We start from the raw sequence: 27777 nt of genomic DNA on the forward strand, positions 1-27777 counted from the left end.
GTATATTAATAATGAGCAGTCTCAAAACTTTCATTGGTTTCTAGAATCATAAAACTGTAGCTATAATAATTATATAAGTATAGGTGATAATTTAATGACAGCACCAATTAACATGAAGTGACAGCTGTATTTACAAACATCAGCAATAAACAAAATTTTTAATACAGTGTAAATTGTCTGCATAATACTTGCACATACAATTCTATTAATAATTACAGAAAGCTCAGACTGACATGATATTGAAGCGGCGAGAAACAGGAAAAAAGACTGTAAAGTTTGGATGACATTGTGTATTAAAAAAAACATTAACAACAAAGATTTATAAAGGCTATGCTGCAAGGTTCATGTCACTATAGCAACAGAAACGTATGCATGTGAGAGAAACCTCAGTTCAGAAGAGGTTCGCTTTTTTCTTTACTTCCAGCTGTTTCCAGGCCTGCAGTTTGAAGAACATATCTCTCTCCATTCCGAGAGCTATTCTGAAGTCCTCATCAGAGAGATGTTGCTGTGGAGAAAAACACGACATGAAGCGAATTCCATAAGAGTCATTAAAACAATTGCTTGCTAAGGGAATAAGCTTAGGACACTATACTATTAGAGTGCCTATCTTTGTATGAATGGTTGGCTCTAGATATTTGGCTGAGTTGATCGCTCTACATTGTACAGCCACAACTTGTACATTATCCCATAACAAGTATATAATTATTGTGAACGGAAGCAGCTCATTCGGCACCCCCCATGGTAGGTGTATGCACAGGTACATGTATGGACAACAAAGGGTTTAGCTGACTTCGTTGTATGTACAGTACAGTACAAACTGCAATGCTTACTTCAAGCTTTGCCCTATTCACACCACGTGGCAGTCTCACTCCTGGTCCGATCAACCTGAGTGTGGCCAGCGGGTAGACAATCTGTAGAAAAAAACACAATTCATGAGTTTATATGGTACACACCAGAAAGGGTTTACAAAAATGTAGCTGCACATGGCTGATCACTCCGTACCTTAGGTTCTCCAGCACTGCTCTCACGAGACATAGCCAGCTGTGAAGATGACCTTCTACCCCTCGAAGAATCAGCTGTTGTGGTAGCAAATAGCACAGTTACTTCATTGACTAACATGTCTGCTAAATATCTATCACAGCATTGACACAACTAGTATACATATTACACGTACAGCCATGAGAGGGTACCTGTTCCAGTGGGGGAGATGCTGTCAGTGCGGGAGTGTGAGCGAGAGTCCTCTGAACTGTACTCTGACTCTGAAACAAACAGCAACCATCGTTAAATCAACCACTTATCAGTGTGTATAGGTATTCATGCACTCCTGATAGGTATTATAGAGACTGGCCTAATCATAAAGCTATTATCATCGTGCATCCTACTCTCAGACAGCAGCCAAAAGTTAAACTTCTGCACCTTGCACTCCACATACCAGATCTCCCATTGAGTCTGTTGCAGTCGAGGTGCCATATGTCCTCTCTAGAGACACACATGTCTTCTCCTTCGGCAAAGGTACGAGAGCACCTGCAGCAAGTGGCACAGGACGGGTGGAAGTGCTTTTCTCCAGCCTGCAAAGGAAGCAAGAAACAGGTACTGCATGGGACAGAGAAACTACATGTAGTGGAAAAATTGATCTTTTAAACAGTAATCCCATAACCAAGCTCAATCTACATGCAAGAAGAAATAAGTTCTTAAACCATATTCTACAAGAAAATGACACGACATTATAAATTGTCCTTCAGCCAAAAAAACCTCCAGAAAGCAAAAATGGTCGACTGATAGTTATTGCATATTGCAAGCAATGGGTTATAGGGTAAGTAGTCCTCATGCATACTCATACAGTCACTGTATAACAAGAGAAACTCACCTCCAGCACTTTGCCAGTGATGAACTGTTGACAGCCGTCACACGCCACACCGTGCATGTCTTGGTAGCACGGCTCACAGTACGGGTTGTTGCCCCTAGCAACAAAAAGACAACAGGTCAGTTAATTCATAAACAATACATACAATACAGTACCACACACATTTTACGGTGTACTTGTTATATTCTAGAGCAGACATGTTGAGTAGGATAGAAATTCAAAAGCAAGATTCATAGTACGGTTTACTGAACAGATAAGTTGCATCAGAGAGTGGTGACTTACTTGGCCATGTACTCAGAGGTGAGTAGCTTCTTGCAGACTGAGCAGGTGAAGCAGAAGAGATGCCAGTGCCTCTCCAAGGCGATAAGTGACTGACAGCTGCGAATAGACTCTCGGCACCCAGCACACTCTACAGAAGGAGAAGCCACACAAATCAATTCATGTACCGTATAGTGCAACATTTTCGTGAAAGTGCCTCTAAATAAATTTTACGGTATTTGGTCAATGACGTTACGTCTTCCGTTAGTTAAGTAGTTCGTGGCCCTAATTTTCGTGGAGGATTGAAACATAGAGAAAACAGCAAAACTTAAGCGCTAGGGTATGCCACAATGGAACAAAGCTGCTCAATGTAACTGAACTGTTGCTGATAAACGACAAACTCAATGTCTGTTTTATGAAGGGCATATTGACCCTGAAGGGGGAGAAGACATGCAACTTAGACTACACGTATGCTCAGACTAAGCAAAATTCATAGCGTGACTATTTTTAAGCCCCACTAGTAAACGAGTAAACGTACTGCTGTAGTATTCTATTTTGCATTTTGCTAGTACACATGTACCTTGCGTATAATTATAATGAGTTACATATACCCTCTTTTATGCGCCCTTGGTTTTATAACATTGATGCATGCTAGAGAATCGTACCGGGGCTTGTAAAAATCATCAATAAGTACAGGACACTATCTGTATCATAGAGGATATAATTTATGGTACAAAATGTATAGCACTGTAGATAAGTGGCTATTACATCATCTGGGATAGCTCTGTAGGGCTGCTAATGGGATTAGGGTACTACGAAGCTTGGGAACTGGACAAATTGCACAGGCTGAAATCCTAGTGCTACAACCATTGACATCCTGTACCCATCATATTATCCTGCAAGTATACAACTAGCCAGTTAATTGTGTTAGACAAGCATCTGGTTCCTAGATTCCATAGATTGTGTGTAAATCAACTGAAATGCTTACAATTAGCAGCATACCAGTGTCTGATGGGGAATACACACTGGGGATGGTTGCTGTTCACTAAGCAACCACCTGTGATGTTGACGCCACTATGTACATTTATGCTCATAATTAATTTTTACGGGCTCTTAGAAGCAAGTGTATTTATGTATGGCTTCTCTCAATTTTGTTAAGGTACAAGTACTTACTTCCCAGGTGTGTGCGAGTCTTTGGGTCGACGTCTGGAACCTTTGAGAAGTCAAATATCTTGTGAATGTCCTCCTGCTGACTGGAGAAAGAGCCAGACCTGCTCAACTCAGTGCTAGGGTTCAGCTGCACGAGGGTGGGGAAAGAGAGGGAGAGTATAAATTGATGAGACACTTGAAGAAAACTAATAGAATGGCATATACCCATCAAAAAACTATTCTGAAGAAATATAAAGGCACTTAAAATAATGGTAATGTGACAAAGCTTACGCACTTGTTTCTCTGCTCTGGGCATGTTGGATTCATTGTCTTCCTCATTGAGAGCAATGTCCGTGCACCTCTGACAGAGGATCTCTTGTCGGTCGTTGTACGTCACCACGGTACCACTGTGGATCTCATCCCTGTGTAGAGGTGTGTGTGTTTAGAAGGGGGGAGGGAGGGAGTAGTAAGCACAAGGCTAACTGAGCATGCACTGGGACCAGAGCAGTAGAGTTGGGTTGGATGGAACCATGCCATGCCACTGAAGCGTACTATTTTGACTCAATTTTATGAAGGACATTCAATTGACAATTCATATATTTTCAGGTCATCAGGGGAGCACCAATCCTGTTGTTGCTAGTCCACAAGTTTTGGTCCCTTAATGAGAGGCCGGACCACTCCCATTCATGCAGAGTCTGGATTTTGACTGGTTAAACGTAATATCACATGCTATTATGCAGTTGAAAAAAAAAGCTCAAAAAATTTGTGTAGGGAGTACTTCATAATTAATTTGCAGCTTTCTAAAATATATATAACCCACGTGACGAAATCATTTTCTTTTGTCTTATCCATTCTGAGAATGCTTTTAGGTAGGTACGTACGTTCTTGTATATGATTATATTGCTTTACAGGTAATTTACCATGACGATTGTGTTTAGGCTCATGTGATTCCCATATCTGGGTATCATCTTACATTTGTGTTTGTGGCTTGTAGCTACAAGATAGGACCTATCGTATCAGGCTTCGAATGCGAGGTTAGTCGATAGTAAATGACAGTGTACAAACCTGATTGTGTTTCTAAGTGCATGTAAAGCATGGGAAATTGCATGCACATGCTCACTCTTTGCGTGTCTTTCTATTGTGAATTATGCGAAAATTCGTAATTTGCAATCAAAAGAACGTTGTACCGTATAGCGGGTAAGTTTCGTGGGGTAAAAAATTCGTTCAACTCGAGAAACAGTGGTTTTCGCGAGTAAAAATTTTCGTTTAGTCTCGTGGCTGCACGGCATTCCTACGTTCCGATAAGCCACGCCTACGTTAAAATTTCGTGGAGGTCAGCCTGCCCACGAAAATAACGAATATTTTACCCCATGAAAATTACTCGCTATACGGTATTCGAAACCCGATATACGGTATAACCTTGGTTCTGACCGTGTGGACTTGCCACTGTGTGTGTGTGTTTGTGGAGGGGGGGGGGGGGGGGGGTAAGTGAAGGGATATCTTGGTGTTATACTAACAGGCTCCCACTCTTAGGCTGCTTCGTAATTTAAAGTCTACACTTAGTCTATAACGATGGTTACTAGAAGGCATTGTAGGTATGTACGTACGTGTGTGTGTGTAATGGATTGAGTGAGTACATATGTCAGTGATTGCATTTCCTCTTCATAAAGTAAACAAATTTGTACGTCACAATGTAAGGAATGCAAGGAGGTAGAATTTAAATGGAGCACAAGGCACACAGGCCCTAGCTTGAAACAGAGTATTGAGTGAAAATCAAAATCAATTCGATTGATGTGACTTCCTTATTGAGAGCACCTTCAACCCAAACAGAGGCTACAGATGGTATTCAGTCTACATATTAACACGTACATAGCTGTTACATACAGTATGGCAGATCTGACTAAAACGAAAACGAAAACATGTGGAAACTCTAGCCTGACTACATGCATAAAAAGTTCCTCCACATGATCTCAAGCTACTGTATAGAGGGTATAAACTTTCGCGGAAAGAACGTTAGAAAGGTTTTTGCGGATAGGAATAGCAGCTTTTTTGCAGTATTCATGCATGCGATAATAAATTTGTGGGTATAAATGTTTGCGGTACATGCTAAATCAGCGAAAACCACAAAAAATATACCGGTATACATAGGTGGCCTTATTGGTATTGCCTATACCAATATGAAGTTTTGACTTACTTGCATCGGTCGCAGACAAAGCACTGTGGGTGGTAGGAGTTTCCCAGTGCAGTGACCACCCTTCCCTCAACAAAGTCACCACACGTCTTGCACTTGGTCCCAAACAACAAGTGGTAGTCCTTGCTACAATAGTAGGCCCCACTCTTCACAAAGTACCCTCCTGATGCTAGTAATTGACCACACTCTGAAAGAGAAGATACCATCGGGTTATGAGTAGCATGAATAGACTTCATGAATAAAACACATTAATTAGCAAGTAATTCATGCAAAAATAGGAAGCTAGGTTAGAGAAAGGCAAGGGCTTAGGTGTTGAATAGATAAAATATCTAGCCAGCTGCCTGAGCTGATACTCCAGCCTGAATAGTTTGGCTTTTTTAGCCTACGGAGAAGAGCAGGAGTAGAGAAATAGCCAAATTTGTGCACTGGATTGCCAATCACTTGAGCATGCAATCAGTGGACAGCAAACATAACACAGTAGCCAAAATTAGCACAGACAGCGGAATCTCCGTAGTCAAAACTACTACCCATCACACACACACTAAACAAAGATAATGTGCCTTAGGCTAACTCTATTGTTGATGCATTATGTTGCCCAGGGGCGGACTTTTGTAGTTGCTAGATACACATCACCACAGAATAATGTGGTACACAGTAGTGTAGATAAGTAAGTAACCGGAGAGATAATTTGATAAAAAAATTCTACGAGTCATGTGACACTGCAATTATGTTGGAGGCCAACACAAACGAATGGTTCTCAGCAAGCAAGAGTATCAGTTGATTGAGCAATTAACATTCCAGGCTGCAGCGATTGAGCACGAAACATGAATACCAGGCACTCCATAAAGTGAAGTGTTTATTACCAGCACACACCCACATTACTGACATGTAACTTGAAACCGACAACAAGCCTTAGAACAACGCCCAGTGAAATTATGAATTTCACTAGCTATATGACCATATGACCAGACTTGGGACTAGGTAAAGTCTTTGAAATATAAACCAGGAATTGAATCTTGTATCACCATTGACACTATAGTCACATGCACACTCGTACAGTCTATAACTATTGTTCGAAGAATTGCCAGTATCACCTTGTAGTACTTATTGATGTTTACAGGTATGAGAGGCATTTAAAGCGTACCCTAAACATACGTGGCACCTAGTACAAACATTCTCATAATAATATTATGCTTTCCACTTAGCACTGAGCACAATAAGGCTTCTATACTCAGTGAGTACATGACAACATGTAAGTCCCTTAGTAACCAGCCAGAAGTGGGCAAATGCCGCAACCAAACAATTGTACCACGAATCTCTAGGTTCACATGTACATATAATTATTACAGCTGAATGAACTATAAGAATATGGTAAACATTAAACGTACGTATATATATCTCAATGACACGACACGAAAGATTTGATATAAAATTTACTGCTAAAGCAAAAACATAGAGAGTGGTTGATTAACGAGCATTCCTGTTCCCACATTCTCATGTTCAGTAGCGCTAGACTAGCCTGCATATAAATTAATATACTTTACTCACCTTTGCACACAAAGCACTTCATGTGAAAGTGTTTCTCCTGGACCTTGAGGACCTCTCCTAGGCAGGACTGCCCACACGAGTAGCAAGTAATCGCTACATGCAAGGAAATAATTGCACATTAATTGCCTGATGGTAGGGTACAGTACCTACACACACCTCTTAGCTAACTAGGCAACTGTATCTGACATCATGGATTAACACCTCTGGGCTTATAGACTTTAGCTTACTCATGTTGTAGATCTGCCACCAACAATCAGTCGATCTTCTTAACAGCTCTGAGTCTAGGTCTCTAGCTTTTGCCTACAGGCTATAGATGAGTGCCAAGACTGAGACAAGTCCTTGTACTTGTCTAGTCGAGTCGAGTCAAAACACTTCCACTGTAGTTTTTTGAGGTCAAGTGAGCATCGAGTAGGCGTGGTAAACAGACAGGTAAAGATCATCAGGTAATTAAGAGGGGTGGAGCTGCTCATTTATTCTGCGCATGAGCTGTGAACATTAATTATTTATTTTGTTAGGGGTGTGTTAGTAGGTGTGGCTTTATGTGAAAAATGGCTGAAGACTCTGTTCCATGGGAAGTGAGGCTCTTGCAAGCATATTGCAAGAATGATGACAGTCTTGAGTCTGTAAGTTATTGAATACATGCATTCAGTGAAATGGTAGCTCAATTGGGCTGTGTAATGACTTCCCATCCCACCTACCACTTTACAGTTGGGCTATGCCAAACAGTCCGTTCTTGCTGGAGCTTGGTATGTGGCATGTGGGTCCCACGGGTCCCTCCCAGCAGATGTGTGCCTGTGTGGAGTGGGAAGGGTTGAGGAGGGGCTCATACGACAGTGGGTGGAGTACTATCTCTCCCAAGTCAGGACAGAGACCGTGTGGGACGCTCTCAGCAAAGACCAACAGAAGGCAGTGCTGAAGGTCAGTGTTAGGTTGTGATATTTTAAATAAGGGTGTAGCTATATGAATCTGTCGTTGATTTTGTTTTTCCTTCATTGCTCATTCTCTTCAGTGACGAGCTCTTACTTTTAATTGAGTGTTATATCCACATCTGTGAACATTACTTAGTGTGTGTGTGATTATGTTAACAGTAGCTTTATTAAACCCACTTGCGTAGGAGGTGAATGGCCATCTTTCCAGCTGCATATTCATGGTTGGATACAAAGTGACACTAGCGGACATTGTACTCTACTATGGTCTCCATAGATACTTGGTGAGTTTATTCGACAAACGATTGGCATAATGATAACACTTGGTTCTCTCTCTATCTATAGGGAGGGATGTCTTTCATACAGAAGGCACAGTATCCTCATGTTTGCCGCTGGTTTGATCAGGTGAGTGTGGTATACCTTAGGATGCACTATAATATCCATATTTTCTTTTGTATATAATTATAGTAATTATATCAGGGTATATTATCAGGGTTTTATCTAGGATTAAAAGTTTGGAGGGGAAGGTTACGCACGCTGGAAAATATTTGGCCACTCCCACATTTGTTGCCCCACACACCCCCTATTACATGTTAGTGCGTCATAGTAGATTTAGTTACATTGTACATCATACAGTGTATCTCCTAAAATTGTAGTGTTCAACACTACAGCACTTAATTTGTACCCCGACCCCACCCCCACACACACACACACACTCAGGTGCAGCACTTCCCCGATGTCAGACCGTTCTCCCTTCCCCTCATAGTGTTCCACAAGAATCCGCAGCTGCTAACTTCTAGTGTAGGGCTTTAGTAGAAGTACTGTGTGTTGAAATCAGAGATGGTAATTTTGTGCAATAATCAGTTTATTCTTTTTTAAAAATGAGATGATTGACACACAGTTATTACAAAACAACATCCGTTTGAAATGATGATCACTAAAACTAATAATTATAAGACATACATGGTGCGATATAGAAAACATAACATACTTGCCGTAACGTAATTTGTATTGGCTCAGTAAGTGTACTAGTGATATACTGACTCATTGAGAAACACACAAAAAAACATTTCATAAGAATTCCTGGTTGAGATGAGCTTACTAGACTGTAGTCTCTTTGAGCATTACATCACTCCAGTAATCTGGACTGGAAAGTTCTAGTTCAGATGTAGTTGGTGGATAATGGCTCTCCTTGGCTAGTGGTGATATCGGCTGAGAGTTTTGTTCTCTGGAGATCTTTCTTCGTGTCTCAGCAGTGGGGGGTCTCCGAGTAGAATGCTTGGAGGTGCGGTTTTTGGTGAGATGGGTGAGGGAGGGGCCACTGGGAAGAACTGCAGTGTATGTGTACGAGTGAAAGTTGAAAATGAGCCTATGTACAATTAATATACGCACTGTGAGAAAAATTAAATAGGACGCGTACAGAATACAAATTAAAGACACATGCCAGATCTACATACTGACATGAATTCACTATAATATAATAGCGAAATTAGAGACCATTAAACACACAAACATAACCTCATGCCGATAGCACACCTGGCAATTCATTGTCCATGATCCTGATAGTGGGTGTTGAGGGGGAAGAGGGTGTTCCTTCGCGAGAGTGCCTCTCTTCAACGTCTGAAGTCACGTCCAGAGTCCATGACATCCTCGGCTCTGTCAACTCGCTGATTGGTGAAATACCTCGATCATGGTTGATGGTGTTGTGGGGTGAGAGGGGGGCGGGGGAGGGGGAGTGCCATTTATCTGAGTCACCCGAGGTATGTTCCAGATCATCTTCAGATAAGGGAGCAGCATCAAAGAATGGTTCCAATTTGGGCAGATTGACTGTCAGCTGCACTCTGGAAACAAGTACAAATACGCAGCAGTAATAAGAGGGGCAGTCCCCTTACAACTAATTAAGTGCATGCAACGTAATAAATGGGCACTGTAAAAAAGGAAACAAGTACACAAATACAAGACCCTTCCCTTACAAGTGGATGCTAATTAGACAAATACAAAGGGCATTCCCTTACAAACTAAGTAAGTGGATGCATGCAACCTAATGAATGTACGCACACACACACACACCCGCACAGAAAATGTCCCTTATTCGCTACTGTACAGACTAAATAGATAATGTGTGTTAATTGTACCGCTCTCTCTCCAGCTCCTCGAGAGTCTCAGTGAGCTGTTTCCTCTTCTTTTCACTGCCCGTCTCTCTGGGTGCATCCACTGTACTAGGCGGGGGCTGGCTGTTCACTCCAGAGCTCCTTTCAGAGCCCACTTCCATAGGTGGCTGCTGTACAAATGATAAAAAGAATTCTAACATATTGACCTTGTAGAAGATTATAAGCTCAGAAGTACATGCACAAACAGACACGCATAGTTAATAGTTAGGTAACTCAAAGAACATTCTTTAATTGCAAGGCCGAATTAAATTACTTACTTCTACATTTTCGACCTGGCCGATCAGCTTGGACAGTTTGGATGAGGTGCTTCTCACATAATTGTCGAGTGTCCGAATGTCTCGAATGGTGGCAGTGAGTTTTTCAAGCTGCTCCGTGATGATGGCTTCCAGGCACCTACACAAGCGTACATGCATGGGTGTGGTGGGAATGTTAATGTAATGATAATTGCTAGTAGACTAGGAAGAAAACAAGCACTATCAAATATTCGTATGACCACCACAAAAAAATAATTGTTAGAAGGGGCCCTTCTAGGGTAATGTCTATATGTATAGTACGTACAGTGTTTGCTTCTCCAAATCTTTTAAGATCTCGTCTGGGCTTCTGCCGGGAGGTCCTTGTAAGAGACAAGGGGCAAAGATGATGGCGAGATTGCATGGAGTCATCTTGTTGTTGTGCTCATGCTGGGCAAATCTGCAGGCGGAGAGGACACAGAGTTCAAGTACTGTACAATAATATTATGTTAGCCAGGGTTCTCGATTATACAAAAACAAGGGTTCTACAAAAGGAGAGTGTAAAGGAAGAATTTCTATTATAAATTCCAAGGGATATACATGTACCGTATAGCGGGTAATTTTCGGGGGACAAAATATTCGTGGGTTCAGCAATATTGAGACATTTTGTGGGTAACATTTTTGTGGTTGGAGCTTGCACTGCAGGTAAAGGTAGGCAAGGTCGCTTCATTTGTAATTCGTGGTCAGACCGCCAACCACGAAAACCACGAATATTTTGCCCCACGAAAATTATCCTCTATACGATAGCCAGTGCATCATTGTTATGTTATTCACTCCTAGAAAAAGATTGAGTGAAAGGTGATCGATGTACTGACCTTGCCAAGTGAAAGATGAGCCTCTCCAAGACAGCATGGTTGATGGCAGGCAGTCGAGAGATGAGTTGGTGAATAGTCTCCATTCTCTCCTTCTTGTTCGTCAGGTCTAAGCGAGGGAAAGGTGAAACATTCAACACCACAGCCATACACCTGTCTGGGTACAATCAATCACGACAAGAGAGTGTAACTAGCACATGATCTGCCCTACATGTAGTGTCTCCAATTTTACAATATTATAAATACAACTTAAACCCTTGGGAACGCATTCTCCATTGCCCCGCTTACCCATGGCTCTAAGGAACTCCACGTAGAGCTCTGAAGTGAGCAGTGGCTCCGGGAGCTCTCTAAAGAAACCCCCCACAGCAGAAGCCACTGCATGTACACTGTAGTTGTCCAACTTTGCATTCGCAGGGTCTGCAGTCACAGTAGAGAGTGGTCATGGCATACAATATACTAGTTTGCGTACTTATAAATATGGCAATCAAAATGGGATCACATGTGCAAATACAGCACATGGATCCAGAGGCTAGAGGAAATTGACCTTTTTACTCACCTTCTTCAAGAGCAGACCTCACTGCTTTTTTACTGCTGACTCCAGCACTCTTGCGATACACACCTTGCGTGTACATGCCTATAGCAACAAGACAATAGCTGTAACTTGAACTTATCAATAACGGAATACGACGTATACACTGTACATGTATACTTTATTGAATATTCACAATGTAAGGGCATCTCTACTTACAAGCAAAACGATAAACAAGTTCTATTGTTTAACTAACTTTGACTCACCGTTGGACTCAAGGTAAGAGAAGCAGGTCTCCAGGAGAGGGGGCACTTTAATGGAGTTGGGTGGCACCAGTTCTTCCAGTGGCTTCCCAAACTGAGTGCTCTCTACTTTAAGCTGTGGTTGGACAATAACAGGAATGTTGTGTGTATATTAGATTGTACATGAACGTACCGATGGGTTATACTGTGGGATGGGCTTGGAGCGTGGTTTCCCCTCGCACCTTTTGTGAGTCTTCTTAAAGCAGCTCTCGTGACACGTGTACTCACACACTGCAAAATGGTGAATATCATGTAAAATGATTGACAGATCATACATGTGGGAGAATTATCAAACCTTAGACCAGGTAGCTATAGTCTACATAATTGCTGATAGTCTGGTGATTACATACACACTTTACGTACATTGTAGCTCATACCTTCGCAAACTTCTCCATTTTCGAGCAGCCTTATTGAGCGTGAGCAAAACTCGCAAACGGTGGCCACTTTGAACTGCTGTGGGTAGAACTTGTGGCCTTTGTGTACCTATAAGAAGACAACTTTCCTCACTTAGCAATTCCCAGTATTAGCAATACAGAGCCACCACCAGTTTTTACTGTATCCCCGGCACATGTGCACCGAGACATAGCTAGTGTCGAGTGGAGCAACAAAGAACTCTCTGAACAAGACACCATCGTACATACCCTGGCCTCTACAAGGGACAGTGTTTCTGTAATTCAGTTCGGACAAGTTTGGCACACTTGAAGCACATTGAATGCGGCTGTGTTTAGGATAGGACTATGCCATACATACTGCTTCTTTTTAGGATAGTAAACAATTAATATACAGATGTACCTCTACCTACCTACATGACTCTCATACTGTATAGATGTATTCCAAACATGCACGGCTACATGTAACTGCCTATATGCATGTAGTACATGGCAAACCTTTGCTTGAATGTCCTTCCCCGACTTTGTCTTCCTCATGAGTGAGGAGGGGTTGATGCTCGAAGAGTAAGTCCTCTTAAACCGTCTACAAAGAGAGGAAAAAACACATGCATGTACACGTGTACAGGTACTCTAATTATAAAAGCATTTTCGTGTTTTGAACAAAAATATTTCTGTCTTGTAGCCACCATAAGCAAAGTGACTTAGTATACTCAGCTGTACATGTATGCGTACCTTGCTTTTCCAAATTCGTCGAGGAGTGTTTTGATCTGGTTCACACCGATAGAGATGGTGCAGGGGTCAGATAGACCCTCTCTCTTGGCTATGCCCTTGAAGATGTTCGAGAAGTTGTTGACCAGTTGAGAGACAGTGATGGATACTTTCGAGTTAGTTGGGCTTGTGGCAGTTTCTTCTTTGCCCGGGGGTGGGACTTCCCCAGAGCTCTGTGTACAGGTGTGCATATCATTGATCGTATGGCTATCAACTAAGTAAGGTTTGTAGAAACAAGCTCCTGGGCAACCAGTCCCAGTCTACTATTGAGTGAAATAATGCCACAATAGGTAGTTGGCAATAAATAGTAGGAATTACTGTAGAATGTTGTATTACACATAGTTCTTAGTGTATGCATGTGTACCTGTAGGGAGAGGGAATAGCTCGAGATGAGTGAGGTATGGAACTCCATGAGTGAGAGCTTGAACACTCGGTCTATCAGACTGCCCGGTGTTGAGGCTTTACTCAGCACAGCAATCTATCAGAGGAATGAAGACGCTAAGAAAGCATTCACATATGAGATACCTAATTTGCGCTTGACACGGAAAAGTTTTCTTTACGTAAGAACAAATGTACTACTGTAAATTGTAGGAAACCCAAGGCAATCCAGACTCAAGGATAACTAGGCTGAATGTGGAGAACAACACTAACATCACGCCACTAATCTATCAACCTCCAATTTAGAAATATCCTATGAGCTACATGTAACAATCTCCCTACGAGCTACTCTGAGCCCACACCTTGTCCAAGAGGAACCTGCCGAGATCGTCCAAGTCCTCCAGTTTAGTGATCACCTTCTTCCTGGACATTGTCACGTACTTTCCCGACTCTATTTTGGCCTTGCAGGGCGGGACACGATCGTCACAGTGTCTGTGGATCATCAGCTCACAATCTGTAAGGGGTTAACAATGGTAAATTTGTAGCTAATAATTCTGAATGTCCAGTTATCCAGTTATCCTAAAATAGGCAATGTGTAGCTCATGCGTACATTTAAGTTTAAACCTCAAACACAATGGGCTATAGTGAAAATTTTTTATCTGGGACCAATCCCGTGAGCATAATTCTGAAGAATTTTTCGATTCTAAAAGAGAGCTAACAATCACTAAATTGTGGGAAACCCAAGGCAATCCAGACTCATGTCAATCATGCGAATGAAACTATACATGTGGACATTATAATACGATTATTAGACTTTAAGTTAATGTGAAAATTTATATGTACAAGTTTTATTGTGTATGGTGTATGATGATAAATGATTTGTCATGTAACTTACCCACACACTTGAGCGCATGCTTCATGAACCCAGTGAACCCTTTGTGGCACACCTCACAGTTGTGGATACTGAACCGAGTTCCAGTGGTCTGCTTAAAGTTGTGGGCCAAGAGACCATCTGAAGGGACAAACCATATAGTTATACAGGGCACAACATGTATATACACACAATGTACAGTGAGGGCAAAACTGTACATTAGCTATGTTACCACAATAGAAACAGTAACCTGGGCTATAAACAATTGTAAGTTCTAATCAGCACAAATGAATGCGAATGTACATGTAATAATAGAGGTAACACGCTAACCAGCTTTCTTTGATCCTGTTGACTTGAAAGAGCTTGACGAGAGCTTCCTGTGACGAGTGGGGGTGGAGGATCTGCTGTCCTTGTCGGGTGATGTCATCTTATCTCTATCCTTCTTCCCTCGATGTCTAAATGGCAGCTTCAAATTCAAGTGGCGCTTGTGGAATGAGAATAGACCAATTCTTTCCGAGGGAGACGCTAGAGTTTTTCGCTGATTCAGTCGAGAAATTTCGTCTGTAGTGAGACCTTTTGTGAACTCGGAGGAATCTTCTAGAGTGGTGATGGTCATGTCTGTGGGGTCGGCCACAGAGACAGCTGCTCGCCGGCGTCTCTGCATGCCGTGGTAGTGTTCACTTGATTGGTACTCTCTGGGGATAACCTGAGAGAAATTTAAACCATTATATGTAAGTGGTTAACAAAGAATGGAACGCTGTATAAATGCATACAAATTTAGACACCTAAACAAATGGGGGGCGTAGGGTGTAGGCTCTATCAATACATGTCAAATACGGGTGGCTCGCTACAGGGAACTACAAATCAGAAACCTGCATGCTACTAAATAAGGAATTTTTAGGATATTATAAAGACTCAAGCTAAATTACAAACCATACACAGTTACATAGACTCACTGTTGAAGAGAGGTCATTCTGCGGTGGAGGCGTGGCCACGGGGTGGATCCTGTGGGAGGTGACATCACTGGCAGACCGATACCTGAACGTGGGTGACTCCATCTCTGAGTCCTCACTCTCCACAGAGGGGGGCAGGTGGTCGTAGTGCGTCTTGGAGAGTAGACGATCATAATGTCCTGTGATTTTTCTTCGAGGGGGTACGAGATTAGAATTAACTACAGGGTCGATTATTCTGGGTGGTGCCTCAAAGAGACCGTTTTCTCTGACTCCTATGATTAGTTCAACATGACTACTGCTGTCGCTGGATTCGTTTAAGAGGTTCTCTGGATGCTCGTCAATGATTGGTTCTTGGTTGAAGGTTAGTTCGACATCATCTAGGCCAATTACTGCACTCCGTTTACGATCAGCTTCTTTGACAGGACTCTGCTTCTCTGGTTTTTCAACATCTGTTAAAGTAATTTTTTGCTCAACCTTGTCCTCTTTAACTTGGTCTTCCTTTTTTGCTCTACTACTTTTGCTCCTTCGAGAGCTTCTACCTGGGCGATAGTCTTCTCTGATCGTTACGAAAACTTTTTCTGGTGATTTACACGGAGTTGGTACATCACTGGGTTTTTGTGGGGAGGAGTCTTGAGACGTTGGGGAGTCTTTGACGGGAGCTGCTTCAGTTTTAGATTCTTCTACCCTAGTAACTTGTTCAAGAATGGTGTCTACAATGCTAGTAGCCAGCTCAGTCACAGTGTCTGCTGCAGGAGGTTGATCAACAACAGAGTCTCTAACATAGTTTGGTCCAGGAGCTGTATCCATGGTAACATCGGAAGGTTCTACATTTGGTATAGGAGATGGTGTTGTACTGGGGCCCTCAGCTATTGCTAGAGGATGGCTAGCCCCTTGATTGACAGCTTCGGCTAGTATAGACTCAAAAACTTCCGACTTGGACCTAAAAAATGGTGACTTAATTTTTCTCCGTACAGGAGGTGGAGTGTATGCTCGTCGTGCATCCTCCGAGTTCTCCCCCTGCCCGCCAATAGTGAGCACTGAGATTTTGTCCTGAATGGATTTGGAGTTCCTTCGAGGTCTGTGAAAGCCGACTGGAGGTTCAGGACTAGTGGAAGAGCCCTTGATATGCAGCTGCTGGATGATGCTCTGCACATGGACTCTCATCTGTGAGACGTCTTTCGATTGGGTTGTCTTGGTAGCATCATTGTCTCTTGACAACAAAAATTGCTTCTGTAGTTCCCTGACGTTAGGTAAGTTACTTCGACTTGTGGTATTGTGTGAGGATAATTGTACTAGCTCAGCAGACTCTACATCACAGGGGGAGGTAGGTTCAGACCCCCTAGAAAGTACAGGCTGAGGTGAGGTTTCCCGTGGAGAGGGGGTGGTCTCCAGGGTCTCCAGAGTCTCTGCTTCCAGTGCATCCATGATGGCATCGAATTGGAATAAGACGTCCGTGATTTCACTGTCCAGGATGACTGATTCCGTGGCAGACAGCCTGGAGTTACGAATGGCCTCCCTCTCCTGCTCAGCCATAAGTTTCACTACACAGGGGGAGAGAGAGAGAGAGGGGAACCATCACATATAGAGTATCAGTCATTGACAACAAAATACCCCAAGCTACCATTGAAGTTATTAACTTAATACAGTGAATCAAGCATGCACCAGCAGCACAAACAAACTTTCACCTTGTTTCTTTACTTCATCTCGCTCTATTCTCAAAGCTTCAGCTTTCAAAATCTCTTCTTTCTTTAGTGCCTCCTCCTCTTCTCTTCTCTTCTCAGCAATTCTTAGCAATTTTTCTTGTTGTCTTTTCTGATTCTCCTCCAACAGTAGAGCAAACCTCTTCCGAGCCGACTGCCCTCTCCAGTGTGCTTGCAACAAAATGGCTGCCTGTTTCAACATCACAAAGTGCTTCTTTGCGACAAAGCTTCTCCAGGCTGACTGTAAGAGCACTGCTTTGCATACGATATTTCTTCGTTTGTCTGCTTTCTTCTTGGCAAAGTGGCATCTCACAGCACACTGTAAGCAACATAGCACAGTAGCTAGCTCACACAACAGCAGACTCATGCAGCACTAACTAACTTACAATGGTTGCATGCATAATTATTATAGTCACCTGCACAGTGCAATATGTTACACGTACTGTGCAACGGTTATTATTATTGTACAACATCACATGACAATAACATTACTACACAGTAATTATTTTTAACAAAAGAGAGTTTTCCAAACCAATTATTGCACATGCAGTTGCAACATGAAAGCTGTAATCACGCATAGACTATATATATATAGCTACACTTAAGGAGTGGTCCCTTTTCTAAGTATTAATTTCTTTGTAAATAGAGATCTCCATACATGTATATATGTAAGCTATACAGTGTATGTTTGTAAAAACATGCCCATTAGAAGCCTGCGGTCAACCTAAAAGTTGCTAAATAGAAGCCTCAGGCACAATTCGAGGCAATACACTACATAGCAGAGTGAATGGCCGGGTTACCTGAATGGTGATGGAAGACCTCCTCATGTGCAAGTAGCGATAGCGCAGTAACTTGGCTCTCACCCATCGTTGGATCTTAATGATCCTGGCCAAGACCTTGTCTCCTAGCTCTGCTTGTAGAGCCTGCTTTTGCTTGTCCCTCATGAATACCTGCAGTGCAACACAGTGTGTATTAAAACTCTTAGCAAACACCAATTCCTAACTGAGATACAGAAAAGTCCCCAGAGTAGCTACATGTATGTGTTTGAACTTGTAGTGTTTTGTAAACAGAACCGCTCAACAAAGGTCACCTCTGTACTATTTTGTGCTCCTCAGTAAGCCTACACGTATGCTGGGACCTTCTACATGTATGTGCCACTATAATTGTATGCATGTACAGTACAGTGTATGTGCAGTATTGTACATAATTATACTACGGATGCCACATTTCTTCCAATATCCCCTACTCTTCCCCACTATCTCCCCCACCCCCTTATGGGAACAGCATGAGAAGTGCACACAGTACACAGCATTATTATGTGTGTGTGTGCACTGTTCAATAAATGATTGTACCTTGGTCTTTCCAATCTGAATGTCATCGTTGCCAAATCCAAGGTTGCCCAAGAACAGTTTTATCTGAAGGCCTAGGTCAGGCTGCTTGGGCCCCATGAGAAACTGGTACCGCTCATAAAAGTCCTGCATGGGTAAGAAAAAAGGAGCACTGTATAATAAATAATGTGCAAGAGATCAAATAAACAGTAGCAAAATCAATCGATATGAAGCAGAAACATAGAATGCTGTAATGTATGCTTCAAGTGTGTCTACTGTCTTACCTCAAAGTCAGTTCTGACAGAGTAGCCTGCCTTGCGTATCTTGACTGTCTCCATCATGCCAGTGTAGCGCAGCTGTCGCAGTACCAGGTCGTCATCAAACTGACATGGGGCCTGAAAACAGAAACAATATTGAGTGTCATACATGCAAAATATCATAGCAATATAATTCTCCATGTTGCAGGGGTAAAACTTGCTCTATTAAGTTTGTCCTATTCATTTTAACGTGAGCCACTCCATTTCACATGCTAATTAATTTCTTTTCTACTACAAAAACGCGAAATTTTCCCCCTAAAAAGTATCAGCATGTATCCACTCCAACTCACACCTAAAACGTAACCACCCACAAACACACCTTTTCTCCGTTAGACTTGATGCAGCGTATGAAGAAAGGGTTGGTCTTCTCCAGTCGCTCCATGAGGGAGGCCAAACTGACTTGGAACTGACCCCCCACAGTTTTTGATGGCCCTCGCCGAGACAGACTTCTCAGCAGACGAGGATCAGACACAGTGTCTGCAGTTCTCTACACAGACAGAAATGAACAAGGACGTACAGCATCTTTTAATGTGTATACATACGTATATAAGCATTGAGCACCCGGTCATAAACTCATCTAGGAATTTTAAACAGATTCCCGAAAAAGCCCATTTGACAACTCCCTGTACACTTATTTTCAGCCACAGTACTCTGTTTTCCTGCTGTAAGTGGCCAGCAACCACATCTAGCCAATCGATTTTGTAAACAGCACTAACACTCTTTGTTCCTTTCGTATAGCATAGGAAGGCATATAGAACACTATGTATTTATCATGTACATTGTACTGAAGAAACCATATTTTGTTGTCCATGTGCACTAGCAACTACTACTCACCACTCTGGGAGCAGACCTCCAGAACTTAATGGGGCGATATTCTGGGTGCTCAGAGCTCTGCTTCCCTCGAATAGAGCGTGGCCATCGTTTCCGCAGTTTCTCCTGCAGCCCGGAGATGGAGGGCAGATCCTTCTCAAGAGGTTTTCCTTTATGTGTGGGGTTGACTGGCAGCCTTTTGCTCTCTGGGGGGTCCACGGGTGCCTTTTTGTTCTTTGGGGAGTCGTCAGGTTTGTTGTATGGTGGATCAACAGGAAGCTTTTTGGGTTCATGGGAGAGTGATTTAGCTGCGGGTTTTCTCGAAAGCCTGCATTGCAGTGGAGTAACAACATGGTGAATTCACATCACAACACACAGACCACACTGTTTTATATCTGTACACACACGAAAGCTACCCTATATGCTTAACTGTCAAGATGTGCATCAACAACAGTACACTTATTGTACTTTCCAGTACAACAATAGAAGCAGATGTGTGTGTACCTTGGACTTGCATAGAGGGAGGTGCTTGAACAAGACAGTGACAGCTGGTGACCGTCAGTTTGCTCCTCGTTCTTCACCGCCTCGGTGAGCAGATCGTATGATCGACTAGACCGAATTCCAAATCCCGTCTTCAGTTTACCCCCGTACTCGAGGGGGAACGCATCGGGGGAATCAAAACCCCCCTTACCCGGGACTCTAGTGGGTGTGGCCAGGTCTCCTGCATGGCTCTGCCCACTGTGGTGAGATACATGCAAGGTGATGAGTGTACAATAGAACAGACACAGCACAATGTGTAAAGCAACTAATTAATTGGCTGCAGACATCAAGCAAATGCATGGTTGTCAGACATCAAGAAAAATAGCTCTAATGCCTAGTTGTCAGACTTGGCAGATGAAAGCTATTGATCATATGGGGCGTACGGCTTACCTTTGATCATTGTGGGGGTAGTATGGCTTACCTTTGATCATTGTGGGAGAGCCCAGGACTGGAGTTGGTACGGAACTTAAAGTGGAGGGATGAGGTGAATCGGTTCTCCCCCCTCTTTCTGTGCTCCCTGCCCGCTTTCCTGCACAAAATGAGCACGATGAGATGATCTGCTCTCTTCGCTGTAATACACTCGTACACAAATGGAATTTAAAATCATAGTCCATTTTTATAAATAAAGAAAGGAAAGAAGAAACTGCTCACAAAGCTCTTTCTTGTGGTACGCATACTATAGCATACATTTATATAGGCCATGTTCACAGAGATAATATAGTGACAATAAGTACCACACATGCACAGTAGTAGCATGTTACCGTGGTATACCATGTACCTGAACGCGAGCCCTGCCACGATCTTGAGGTAGGCGGAGTGCCAGCGATGGACAGCGTAGGGAGGCAGACCAATCAGAGCTCTTACAAGATCCATATGACTGGTTTTGAGCACGTCCACAATGTCCTGCCGCATCAGGTCTCGGTTCTTAGCACGGAAGTCCTGTACAAATGAAAAGAGATAATAATTCAAATAAAAGTACACTACATGTATATAGCTATAGCCAATGGTTAGTACATAAGTACCTACACATGTAGAGGTCTGGTGTTATAGGCTAGGGCTTTGGTGTTGCAAATTAATAGCGCAAAATTAGTTGAAACTTGTCAATTACATACACATTCTGTTTGAATGCCCACCACAGTGGAACCCTCCCTATGTATATATGTGGTAATGGTGTTGCAGTACGTTGCTAATATTATGGATCTATGCACCCTCTTATAATCAGTAACTCAATCAAGTATGAGATATCAACCCTAGAATCAGGACATTCTACAAAACCCTGCATGTAGTGTATAGCTCCATATATACCTGAATGGAGTAGGTGACCTCGCTGGCATAGTGCAGAATGGTGAACTGGGGGTCCTTGAGCTTCATAGTAGGGGAGCGGAAGTGGGTGTGGTTCTTGTGCTGACGCTCAAACTTCTGGTAGAGAGAGTTGTCATCAGCACCAGGAAAACTGCATGGGAATTAATAGAGGAGAGGGTACGAGTGGTGGAAGGAAGTTAGGAGCAGTATATTCTTTGGAATCTATGTAACTACATGCATAACAAAGCCACACAAATGAACTCTTAATTGCCACATGTACACATATCTATGGCCTCACTCACAAAAAGTTTACCCACAAAAACGTCCACCCACTACCCATACTCACACAGCCCACACCCACCTACTCACACTCACACAGTCCATACACCACTCACATACACACCCACCCACTACCTATACTCACACAGTCTGTACAACACCACTCACACACTCACCCACACTCACACAGTCCACACCACTCACACAGTCACACTACCCATACCTGCATTCATCATCAAGCAGAGGGAGGAGTCCCGTCGGCCTCTTTGCCACGAGGTCCAGACAGTCCTGATTGTCGACAAAGACGACAGAGGACCACTCAATACCCTCACTCTCATATTCCTCTTGTTCTAGTTTGAAGATGTGCTTGTTAAAGTATTGCTGCAGCTGCTCGTTGGCAAAGTTGATGCAGAACTGCTCAAAAGAGTTCTTTTGGAACACTTCAAAACCAAATATGTCCAGTACACCGATTGAGTATCCCTACGAGTGGGTTGGTAAGGGTGGTTATATCTCTAGCACAAACAACTACAGTGAAGTCAAAGAAGGTTGAATTACAGCGCTTTGTACAAGTAGAGAAAACAGCTGGCACCATGACACAGAATAAACCATGTACATGCACTAGCTAGCTCACCTTGTTAACACTCTTCTCACCACACGACAGAGAAATGTTCACCTGAGATGACAGAGTTAGGTAAGTATTAATGCAACAACAATCGTGGAGTACAATAGTGCTGCAGGATACGACCGACAGTAGGTTTGGTGTGCATCTTACCTGATCCACAATCCAATCAAACAGTGCTCCATATAGAGCTTTGGCCAGTGAGTCACGGGTGGCTGTAGCCTGAGGGAACAGAACACCATCATTATACATGTATTGTTGAGTTCAGCTAATGGTACTAGCAGCATAATATAATTATTATGGACATCTGTAGGAAATGAAGGCAACAGAATACAGTTGAGTGTCCACAAGTTAGAAGTTCAGAATTTCCCTCATTTGGGGTATATACACAAAATGCATCCTCAAATGTTCCCAACATCAACAAACTTGGTAGTTGTTGCCCATCTGGACCACTCCCCATTGACACCACCAGCCTTCGTTTGGCCAGATATTAATAGGCAACTCACGACCACAAACATTAATTTTGCTTTCGAATTAATTTGTTAACCATAAGTAACAATTATTATAACGAGCTCCTTCCCACACCCACACATCTCCTTACGCTATCCACGAGCACATACATACATGTACATCTCCTTATGCTACCCACGAGCACATACCTCTTCCACCCTATAAGGTAATACAATGCAGTCTGTTCCACCAGCTTTGGACTTGCGTGTGGTCAGAGCAAGCCACAGTGTCCTCTCATCCACCTACGCAAGAATGTAACTCAATTATCTGAAATATGTTAATTATTGCAAGACTACGTGCAAGCAGCATGCAGTGAGTTTAATTTGACGGTGTTGACAAGTACTATAATTATGCGTATATCCATGTATGTGCTTAGTGATACATAGAAGGTCACCTGAGCATACTACAACCCCATAACAAGATGTATCCATCCATATGTATGCTTTACACTTCCACCGCTCCGTTATCATCATGCATGCACACAGGAGGTACGAAGTGCATGACTAGCGAGATATTGGCCGTACCTGTAGCAAGTCTGAGACCGTCTTGAGACAGTCAGTGTTCTCGATCATTGCAGCCTCCTCTGCTTCTTTCTACACAACACAAACCATGCACACGTACAACACAACATAAACCACAGCACATAGTAGTTACTGTACTGCACATTTTGAATGAAAAGGAGCAAACCTAACTTTTGAGAGAGAGAGAGAGAGAGAGAGAGAGAGAAAGTGGAATGTTGTTTCGGTATAATTATTGGAAGTTTCCTAATGACCAGCTGTCCCTTAATTAATTTACTTACTCACAGAACCAGGACTGTAACTAAGAGCAGAACTTGGCTCACCTTTGCAAAGGTTATGTTTCCAATATGAAGAATGGCCGAGAGGACAGTGAACATCCTGCGTGCGTGTGTGTAAACACAACATGTGTGTACAATGAGAGGACCAGGCACCATTGCTTGCATTGTACAACGAAATTATGCAATTTCGTAGTACACAGTCTGCATATCGCTACCACATTCAGAATTATGGATTTGTAAAACATCACCACAAATACCTTGTCTAATTATGCATAATGCATCTCAAATGCATCTCAAATTACACACAGCTCCCTAGAGTTGACCCCTAATTAACCTTTGCTGAGTGTGCATAATCGCTACTTGACTATACAAACCTAAACCCAAACATGTATGCGTGAAAAAACTCATTGTTCATCGACACCCCGCCCACCTCATCTGTGTGGCTGCCGAGAAGCTGAGCATTGTGAGAGACTGCCTCAGGCGATGGTACTCCTCCGAGCTGTTGGGGAGGGAAATGGAGGGGCCCTGGGTGAGGTACCGGTACTGGTCCAGCTCCAACAGTGCCAGCTGCTTGTGTAACTCAGTCTCGGCACCTTGTAGGAGGTAGTAAAAGACGTGGTAGTTTCTCTCTCCCGGGGACTGGCTGATGATGCGACTCTTCTCTAGAAGGTATTTCTCAATTGAGGCACTGTGTGTGTGTGTGTGTGTGTGTGTGTGTGTGTGTGTGTGTGTGTGTGATGGGGTGGGTGGGTACTTATTGGTAGGTCCGGACTATGTTAGCTAAGGGTGACTCAATGGAAACAGTTGTGAAAAGAACTTGCAAGAATGTGATAAGTATAATAACAGGAGTGGTTATAAGTATAGGGAAAGAGGGGTGGGGGATAGGGGGTTAATAAAGCTCCTCGTATCAACACAGCCCTGAAAAACTAAGTGGCAGATCAATGCCACAAATAGTACAAGTGATCTATAATATCAGGAAAGAGGAAAGATCCTACCGTAAACATAAACAGCTGTTAAAATGCCTAAAGATTTACGTCATTTAGTAATACACAAGTGAATAAACAGCATGCCCTGAGGGTATCCAATTACAAGGTAATGAGTGGGATGGTGATTTGATCTATCTGCATATTGACAGAACTCTTCATATAATTTAGGGTTAGTGGGTAGTTTCAGCTTGTTTTCAGTCTACTTGAGGCTGCAAACTTACACAGACCACCATTATTATGTGACTCGATATACTCAGTTACTAATTAGTAGTAGTGTTCACTTACCCTTGGTAAGCACCATTCTCCTTGAAGTTGACCTGTATGAACTTTCCAAACCTACTGCTGTTGTTATTGGCAACCGTCATAGCATTCCCAAATGCCTGCACGCAGAAGAGAATCAATTAAACCAAACAGAAAAACACTGTTTACGAGTGGACTTAACACAGAACATGTAGTATACGCAAGGAATGGAATGTTGTTCTTTCTATCTCTTTGCTATACCCACATTAATGATAGCCACACTATAACACTATTGTAAGCTACATGTAAGCGTTTGACAAAGGAACACACTATGGGTTTTAAAAATAATATAAGTTCTATAAAGTGGCCTAAGGCAATGGGCTTTGCATCTATGTTGAGCGGGCTTGTTGTGTGACACTCACTAATATAGCAAAACTACATAATTATTTTGTTGTAGTATAATTTATACAGTGTACGTTCTACAATTACGTACATGCAGAGTGGGGACATAAAAAGCATGAACACACGATAAGCTTAAGATGGAAGCTTGTCTTGTTTGACATAGTATTAAATGTCCTCCTAAGATATTATTCTAAAGATACAGTTCATGCCTCACCTCCAAAACAGGCCCAGTGCCGAGTGTGATCAGCTCCAGAGACTGTGACTCGTCCAGCTTGGCTGACAGGGACATGAGATGATGTAAGAGGAACTTGGTCGACTCCGTTTTCCCCGCCCCACTCTCTCCACTGATAATCACCGACTGGTTCTGTCTATTGTTGAGCATGCAGTGATAAGCATTGTCAGCTGTCGCGAATATGTGCGGAGGGAGCGACGAGAATGGCTTGCCAACGTACTGTGTTGTGTACTTGGGGTTATATATAGAGTAGTAGTAGTAGGGATTGATTGAGAGGAGGATGGAACCGACGTAAGTGTAAATTTGTTTGTTTGAGAATCGACCTCGCAGGTTTGAGAGCATAGCTTGTTCAGAGAGCTCCTCCAAGTTACACATGTCTTCAATCTGTCCATCATCCACTTCGGGGGATATGTATTGGGACACTATCTCCGTTAGAACGAGGCTAGCATGCTCCTTTCTTCGAATAAAGAATCGCATTTCTTTCTCACCCGATTTCCATTTTTCTTGTCTGATGACTGGTGTGTCTTCAGCATCTAGTTTAGTCCACTGATCCTTTTTGTCGCCTTGGAAACCTTCAAACAGTTCGTAGAGACTCTTGTCTTCAAAGATTTGCAGTCGTTCAAGAGAGAGACGAATCAAATGCACAGTTGTTGTCGAGCGAAAAGCAAGCACTGAGGTGTAATATACTGGTCTCAGTTCACCAGGGTATATTCGGACCGAAATAGGTTGCTCCTCCATAACAAGTTTCACATAAATTAATTATAAGATTGAAAGCAGGGACAGCTGATCCATATTACACTATAGCAAACCAGAGCAGATGTTCGTGGTCGGAAATTAAATTTGTGAGTAGATGAAAAAAATTCCTGTCTTGAAACTCTGTAGAAAACGACAACAAATATACGGATGAGGGGTTAACTTAATTGAACTGTCTCCACTATAGAGGGTAAACAAGTTTGTATTGCTAGGTAACCCAGGCCTAGTGTGTGGTAATCGTGAAACGAACACACACACACACACACACACGGCCACTACAGTTAGCCAGCCAAGTCTTAGACCAAATTGTGGTAACTCGCTAATACACACACAAACACTTGAGCCTTGATGGTTATGATGTAATGTAAACAGACTTGGAAAGCGAAATGACCTACACGTTGTGAGTGAGTATAGTATACACACAATTGAAAATTGTGATCAATAGTATAATTTACTACAAAGCCAGACAAAACTGATTAATACACTAGTTACCAATTAACACTGACCAACAGTAAACAGCACATGACAACAATAATGATGACTGGATAGTATCGTCAACATGCATTCAATCAACAGTGACACTGAAATTGAGCTGGTTTTTTCTGTTAAGAATAGTTGATCTGTACTGTACTGTACTGCTAAGGCTCTGAGATTATACGAAAGTGGCAGTCTACAAGAGGAGATATACACTATCAACTACAATTAAGAGTTGGTGATTGATGAAACACAGTAGTAGTACTGATCTAGCTGCTAACAAGATTCAACTACTTGTGCCACCTTTAATGCACAGCACAGCCTTTGACAGAAAGTGTGCAAACTACTGCATACACAACGCAAAGGTTTCTACTAAATACCGTCAAACAGATGATATAGTTACAAATAACACCATTCCAATACACAGGGCAGGTCTTACATAAATGCCCCTAGGCCTTTACAGTGGTTGATAGTTGTACGGTAGAAAGACGCAACTTGTTTCCAATCAGTGTATTTTGACTATGACAACAAAAACAAGAAGGCATAAATAATAATAAAATTAAAGGTTGTAAATGAGTGGCTTAAACGTCTCCATACAAACGCACTAAACGATGTGACACATATGTGATTCCTTAATGACAATGATGTTAACAGCACCTAACACATGCTTTGACAGACATGATTTGATAATCATCGGGCCGGCCGGCCAGAGAGCTTGTTTAGTATATTAACAGTGTGTAGGACAGTTGATTTCGTGAGATGGCCCAAGATTAATAGTAAGTACACAGTACACCATCAGGGCCAGGGCTAGGGATACATGATACATGTATACATTCTGAACTTACCTCACTTGCACAAGTAGATCCACTGCAAATGATTATGACAGTAGGATAATTATCTGTGTGATCCAACACTGAAGGTAGTGCTGCGCACCGCAGAAGAACCCTTGAGCTTGAGTCCACCTTTCCAATATATCTACAGCTACAGAGCTAGCTAGCTAGACCATGTACCAAAAGAGTTCACCTACTTACACCATAGATATATAGTAGAAATCTATGCTTACACTTATTACACATGGAAAGAGGAAGTG

At 42.5% G+C, this 27777-nt stretch overlaps 3 protein-coding genes across 4 annotated transcripts; 1 reads left to right on the forward strand and 2 right to left on the reverse strand.

The window, feature by feature from the left end:
• Positions 1-3: 3 nt before the first annotated feature.
• Positions 4-7426, reverse strand: LOC135331920 (actin-binding LIM protein 2-like). The gene is made up of 12 exons (XM_064527210.1): positions 7238-7426; positions 7011-7103; positions 5466-5649; positions 3567-3693; positions 3296-3419; positions 2147-2273; positions 1868-1961; positions 1433-1568; positions 1191-1259; positions 1003-1076; positions 831-911; positions 4-505 (listed from the first exon to the last, which is right to left on the reverse strand). Exons 1-12 carry the CDS (start codon positions 7239-7241, stop codon positions 392-394), a joined length of 1227 nt encoding a protein of 408 aa, XP_064383280.1. The 5' UTR covers positions 7242-7426; the 3' UTR covers positions 4-391.
• A 99-nt stretch (positions 7427-7525) lies between these two features.
• On the forward strand, positions 7526-8853 carry LOC135331962 (eukaryotic translation elongation factor 1 epsilon-1-like). Its single transcript, XM_064527285.1, has 5 exons — positions 7526-7633; positions 7719-7928; positions 8125-8220; positions 8282-8341; positions 8657-8853. Exons 1-5 carry the CDS (start codon positions 7559-7561, stop codon positions 8747-8749), a joined length of 534 nt encoding a protein of 177 aa, XP_064383355.1. The 5' UTR covers positions 7526-7558; the 3' UTR covers positions 8750-8853.
• On the reverse strand, positions 8784-27776 carry LOC135331861 (unconventional myosin-IXb-like). Of its 2 annotated transcripts, none has more exons than XM_064527129.1 (38): positions 27533-27776; positions 25443-26336; positions 24872-24966; positions 24031-24288; positions 23646-23700; positions 23329-23397; positions 22954-23046; positions 22448-22516; positions 22307-22348; positions 21899-22155; positions 21400-21547; positions 20873-21033; positions 20516-20623; positions 20059-20292; positions 19579-19882; positions 19064-19231; positions 18712-18822; positions 18452-18574; positions 17900-18049; positions 17085-17418; positions 15403-16940; positions 14777-15152; positions 14471-14587; positions 13938-14089; positions 13562-13675; positions 13162-13370; positions 12928-13012; positions 12418-12523; positions 12174-12271; positions 12005-12116; positions 11766-11843; positions 11498-11626; positions 11213-11318; positions 10666-10797; positions 10365-10500; positions 10072-10214; positions 9473-9777; positions 8784-9267 (listed from the first exon to the last, which is right to left on the reverse strand). In XM_064527129.1, the coding sequence occupies exons 2-38, from the start codon at positions 26196-26198 to the stop codon at positions 9038-9040; spliced, it is 7701 nt and encodes a 2566-aa protein (XP_064383199.1). In that variant the 5' UTR covers positions 26199-26336; positions 27533-27776; the 3' UTR covers positions 8784-9037. The 2 variants fall into 2 exon arrangements, with proteins under 2 accessions (XP_064383199.1, XP_064383198.1); XM_064527128.1 differs by having other exon boundaries at positions 10072-10217.
• Between the last annotated feature and the right edge of the window lies 1 nt (position 27777).

Source organism: Halichondria panicea, chromosome 2 (assembly GCF_963675165.1).
Source record: "Halichondria panicea chromosome 2, odHalPani1.1, whole genome shotgun sequence".
Lineage (NCBI taxonomy): Eukaryota > Metazoa > Porifera > Demospongiae > Suberitida > Halichondriidae > Halichondria > Halichondria panicea.